The sequence below is a fragment of the Trachymyrmex septentrionalis genome, unplaced genomic scaffold, assembly GCF_001594115.1.
Source record: "Trachymyrmex septentrionalis isolate Tsep2-gDNA-1 unplaced genomic scaffold, Tsep1.0 scaffold11, whole genome shotgun sequence".
NCBI lineage: Eukaryota > Metazoa > Arthropoda > Insecta > Hymenoptera > Formicidae > Trachymyrmex > Trachymyrmex septentrionalis.
In genome coordinates, this window is record NW_017304228.1 from 6113196 (window position 1) to 6119421 (window position 6226).

General features: G+C 30.3%; 1 protein-coding gene across 1 annotated transcript in view; it reads right to left on the reverse strand.

Moving 5' to 3' along the window:
* Positions 1-2762, reverse strand: part of LOC108749222 (leucine-rich repeat neuronal protein 2) — a 6010-nt gene extending 3248 nt beyond the window's left edge. Inside the window, exons 1-2 of the mRNA XM_018487789.1 lie at positions 2555-2762; positions 1616-1887 (exon numbers count right to left, since the gene is read on the reverse strand). Of these exons, the coding sequence (XP_018343291.1) occupies positions 1616-1887; positions 2555-2720 (438 nt within the window). The 5' untranslated portion in view covers positions 2721-2762. The remainder of the gene's footprint in view (positions 1-1615; positions 1888-2554) is intronic.
* Between the last annotated feature and the right edge of the window lie 3464 nt (positions 2763-6226).

A 6226-nucleotide genomic window follows, 5' to 3' on the forward strand; every position in this document is an offset into this window, starting at 1 on the left:
TATATATATATATATATACGTATAAAATATGTATAATTTATGACACTATTTAGGATCTCCTCAAAATCCACTCGAAACGTCATTTTTGCCAAAAAATGGATCTGAACAGTTTTTGTTGAGCTTTTCAATTATTTTAACAGTCTACCATAATTATGTTCAGATTTGTATTTAGCAAAATATTTAAATAAATTTATAAGAAAATCGTTTCTTCCGTGTAGGGAAATAGAAGCAGGTATAGTGATCAGTTTAGGGAAGTTTCCTATATGCGATTTATGTAAAAGTATAAGTAAAGGTTCTCTAATGTAATTTATTTGAAGAGAAGATTAAATATTTTATCGCAAGGATAGTGTTAATCATAAAGCCACAAGATTCATTAATTAACAATCTTATCATGAAATGTTTTTTTCGCTGCCGTATCTATTAATTTTAAAAATTATTATAAGAGTGCTGAAAATTCGGCATTCTCTAAAATAAATTTTCTATAAATTCGTTTTATCTATACAAGTCGAATAAAAAAAGATATTATTCTTCGTAGCTTATCCCTTTCTCTTTCTTTTTTATTTTATTCTCAAACCAAATAAATTATTTGATCGTGACGATAATTTCATTGGAATAAAATCAGGAGAATTTGTTTAAAACGCCACCGTTGCTATTTAAAACGCTGATAGATTACACATCTTAAAACTACAATTAATTTTTTTATTCCTAAATTAATCAATAGCTCTAAAAGAAGCACTTGTATGTCATATACTATGCGACAAATAAATGATTCATAAAAATATTTTGATATTTTAAAAATATCCAAGAACTTTCTTATTATTTACATTGCATATATAATAATTTGCAAACTTTCAAAGATATTATACTAAAAACTTTTTTTAATAATAAAAACTTTATAAAAAATCTTTTTATTTTATTAAAAAGATTTTTTATATAATAAAAATAACTATTTCATCTTTGATGAGCAAATCCACTGATTCACGTTTATGTAATTTTTTTCAAACATGAAAAAAATTGATTAAAGATGGTAAATAAATATCGAAATACATGCAGCTATGTACGAAAAGTTTTTATAGCCATTTATACCATTAAAAGAAACAAATGTATATTTCACGAATAAAAATATATAGACGAAATAAATTTTATTTTATAATTCTATATGTGAGGCTAATATGGTTATGTAATAGAAACGAAAAGATTAAATGCCTCTCTGACGGAAAAAATTTTCATAATATTTATGAAGCGATTTTTTAAAAATACTTTTAACTTATTCTGTAAATTTTGTAAATTTTCTTCAGGAATTATAGAATAAAAAATCTTAGAATATTTTGAAATATATATAAAAATTTTAGAAAAGATCTAATATAGATTTTTTTCTGAGCATTCTGAAAAGTACATGTACTAATTCATATGAAAGATCTAAATTTTATAAAAAGTTACAAAATTATGCAGAAATCTTGAACAAATTTTGAAATACTGTATAAAGAATTGTAAGAAAAATTTTCGGCAGGCCTGGAATTGTAAAACATCAAAATATTTCTCTTGTCGATCGTTGAATCAGAAAGGTTCGCTCTACCTATCGATCGAACTAAGTCGCGATATCGTTTTCGATTACCTCGAAAATGTGCGGCTGTAGCATTTGCGACGTGAGCTGGTTATCGCTCAGGTCTAATTCGGTGAGATTAACAAGCTCTTTGAAAGCGTGATTATCTATCCTAGCGATACGATTTCTTCGCAAAATCAGTCTCTCAACGACTATCCGTGGGAAGGGCGTGACATGCACTAGGCGATTACATTCCAACGAGATTACTTTGACCGTTATGTTCAGCCATCGTTCTTTCTCGAAGTGTGTCTCCAAGTTCCGATTACTGCAGTCTACGTAGTTATCTGAAAAGGGATGTGTTGCTCTTAGCGCGCGTACATGGAAAGGACGGTTTTGCTGAAATATTTTAAAACTTAACTGAATACAGATTTAAAAATAATTTTGTTAATCTATTAAAATAATTATACGTAGGACGCTCAAATTGTCTTGATAGCAAGCTGACATATTATTATTTATCGTCATTTTGATATTAGAGATGATATCTTTTCACGATATTAATGTCTATTTCCATCAATTATAGATTAATTTTAATCTTAGTTCAACTTACTCTTCACATTTTAATAGATCTAAGAATTAGAAAAAGAGTCATATCAAGAATTAGGATTAAAGTCCGATACTGGACATAAATATAAACGGATATAAATGTCACTTTAACTTCTCAAAATAATGACAAATAATATTAACTTGCTATCTGGGTAGTTGCTAGAGTGTCGCAACTTTTTACACATGACATTATCATCGCTTGAACGTTTTATATAATTATTCAGTTAGTTTAATAAAATTGTTTTCAGATCTGTATCTAGCTAAATTCTTTGACACTTAGCAAAACCGTTATTTCCGCATGATTATCGAGCATCCCATGAATTTCCGTGAAGAAAAGGCTTCGCTGAGCGCGTTATCGAGAATCGGCTCGCCTTTGATCGAGCTAAATATCACTATCTGCGGCACTACCTGCACAAGAGCACACGGTACATATACTCGTTATAGTAGTAATAGGTTCCGCATGGTCCGCTTTAATTGTACTCGAATCTGCGGTCGCGTTTTCTGCGATCGAGTTTTCGCACTTCGCGAGAAGGATTATCACGAGCACAGGTACTAACAATCGGAGATCCATCATAGCGCAAAAGCTCGCGATTTTCTAAGTTTCTTTGCGGCTACAAAATACGATCTGACGGTATCTGACGCTGCATGCATGATAACATAGTGATAAGATAACATCGGTTCATAATTACTCATCGTTCGAGACAAGCTATGAGAAAATACCTCTCCTAATAGTTAATAATTCTCTTAAATTGTTGGACGATTCACTCGAGAATCTTAAGCCTATGGATTTAAATTGCGACACAACGTTTTATTGCGTTATTACGTGTTACGAGAAATTTCACAACAGTAATGAAGACCACCATAAAATGTGCGCGTATCATTATGGAAATATCACAAATATTAGTGATCACAAATTTTTCAAGTGGTCATTCATATATAATTAATCACTCTCAGACAAGTACATAATAATTATAAAATATTTACGAAATATTTATCAAAGTATATTTTGTAAATATTTTTATAGTTTTGGATTTGCATAGATTATCAAGATTAAGTATAAATATTATGAAAATACGAATATTTAATAAACATCGTGTCTCGGTGAAAAATTAATTAATCCAGTTTTATTGCTAAAATGAGTATTAGCATCATATTTCAGAATACACACTAAAAATATGATAAAAAATCATTTCCAAAATTTTTATTAATCACCCTTCGATTACACCCATTCTAAATTTGCACCTCATTCAACGCTGCTTGTATCATACGGAAACTACTTCGATGAACACTGAATGTTAAAGTATGGCTACGGCATATCTGATCGATATAGATGTCAAAAAATGGGACACGTATAGTTAAAATATATTTCTTTTATAAATGACTTTAAAATACCTATTTTAAAAAACTTGTAATAGTTGCGAAATAGCATTCGCTTTATTAATACGTACATACATACAGCTGGATGCTAGTTTGCACTCTATGAAATAGATGACGTTTTCATTAAACATTTTATAGTTTATACAAAATTTATAAAATTTATATTAGAAATATTTACATACATATTTATCATAAATATTATATAAAATATTTAATTTGTATTTTAATAAATTTCAAATAAAGCTTATATATAAAAAATATTTATATATTTTTAAAAAATAAATAGAAAATAAATATTTATGAATATTTATCATTTATTCTGTGTGTGCTATCTGGACGACCAGAATTAGAGTTGGTCAAAACATTCCGGCATACACTTTACAATTAATGATTTTAATTCTACAATTTTCTTATAAATCGTTTGCATTTTGAGTGCGTTTCACTTTCACGGTCATACACTGTAAACATCAGTTCATTCTTATTGTCTGTCAAACATCAAGGTCAAATGATGTTTACGTTAAGCTCTGTAAGCGTAAACGGAACACACTTTGTAATAAGATTTTATTATAGAAATGTAAGACGAGTTTTTTAATTCATTTGCGCATAATTCAATTGATTGAATTAAAAACTCGCCTATAATTGAAAAGATTTGATTGCAGTTCAATTTTAATTAATTTTTTTTATATTATGCAGTTAAAAGGACACTGGAGCTATAATTATCACGAATTACAATGCAACCAAAATCTTTGAAGAAACAATAGAACAAATATTAGAAATAAATATTAAGATCAACCTATCGGATATCAGTTGTTGCGCACAATAGAAGGAATAAGAAATTAGGAATAAAGCATAAATGAGTCTAACCTATCAGAAATCAGATACATCGGAATGCACGGTTTTTGATAGGTTGAAATCTTAATATTTGTTCCTATTCCTAATATTTTGCGCTTCATTGTGCGCAGGGCCTTATGCTTATCGTACATACAATTCAAATCAACATTTTATATACGTATATATTAATTGATAAATAAGAATATATATATTGATATAAAACGATTGTTGTTATTAAACATATTTGTTATAATAAAAAAACAGCTGTTTATTATTGAGAAAAAATTTTTAACAAAGTTCTTCGCCATTCTATCCTTGTGAGTCATAATTAGTTCTAACGTAAGACCGTAAAAAGCAATAAATTGATTGGCTATTACATCGGGCAAACGATAGGTCACGTGATAGGTACTGTTGATTGAGTCCGGTTCTACAATACGTTTTTAAGCCTTAAGGCCGTAGCACAGACTTTTGCATAACGCATAACACATAGCGCATAAAAACAAATCAACTAATCAGAATCTTTCCTTTCCTCCCATTCCATGAAAAAAAAGACATTACTTAAGAGTCACTTTACGTAATACCAATTGGCTTAATCGGCTGATTAGTCCATTGAAATTGGCCAATTGCATTTATCATTTTGTTTGACGGCAGGCGCGATTGGCAAATTCCAATGGACTAATCGGCTAATTAAGCTAATCGGTGTTTTGTAAAATGACTCTAATGCCTAATTTATGCTTCGATCTTAACCCTAAAGCCCAAAGTCCACGATACTAGAAATCGGCTCGAGATCTCGGATAGAGAAAAAATTAATAAAAATCACATTTGAACAATCTGATCATATGACCATTGCGATTGATCAATTCTTTTTTCATCCGAGGTCTCGAACCGATTTCTAACATCGTGGACACAAGGCTTTATATCCCGGATCTACAATAGATTTTTAAGCCTTAAACCATAAGAAATGGACGAATTATAATCAATTATTCTCCTCGTATTCGACTGTAATTGGTCAATTTCTTGCGGCTTAAGACTATACATCTAGGCTACGTTTCAAAATTTCCTCTCCGAGGAAAATTTTACTCGAAATATATAATATACGTAACGTATATTACAGCATATAAAGTAAAATCTTCCTCGGAGAGAAAATTTTTAGCCTTATTGCAAATCCAGGGCAAAATCCTAAAATTCAGCCAATAAAATACCAATTTCAGTTAGAACCAATTAAGACTGGCGGTCTTATTGATCGAATTTTAGGATTTTAGAATTACGACCAAAGCATAAAGCCGGCGATACACAATGCTTGTTTTTTCTGTTGGATTGTTAACACAATTAAAATCTTGCCACCATATTGGCTGCGGTGCTGTCAGTATCGCAGCCAGTATGGTGGCAAGATTCTAAAGCCTGCAATACATAATGCTTGTTTCCCTGCTGGATTGCTAGCTGGATTAGAATCTTGCCACTGTATTGGCTGTGATGCTAGCCCTGACAGTATCGTAGCCAATACGATAGCAAGATTCTAATCGAGCTAGCAATCCAGCAGGAAAACAATCGTATGTCGTAGGTTTTAGGCAATTTTGAAATAAGAACAGACTGAATACCGCCCCAAGATCAAATAAACAGAACAAATATATATTTTAGAGTTCGATCTGTCGATCCTTTTAGAGCTTGTTACTCCATTGGTCGTGGGTGGTGCCTAGTAAACGAAAATGGATTAAAATGGATTAAAATTTTTTTCTATCCGAATGCGTATTTTAAATAGTGAATACTTTTTTTGGATTTAATTGGATGCAATTGGATTGAAAAACTGCATTTCTTATTCAAAATTTTGAATCGAACAGTATTCACAATGCACAGAAAAAGCTGATATTATTC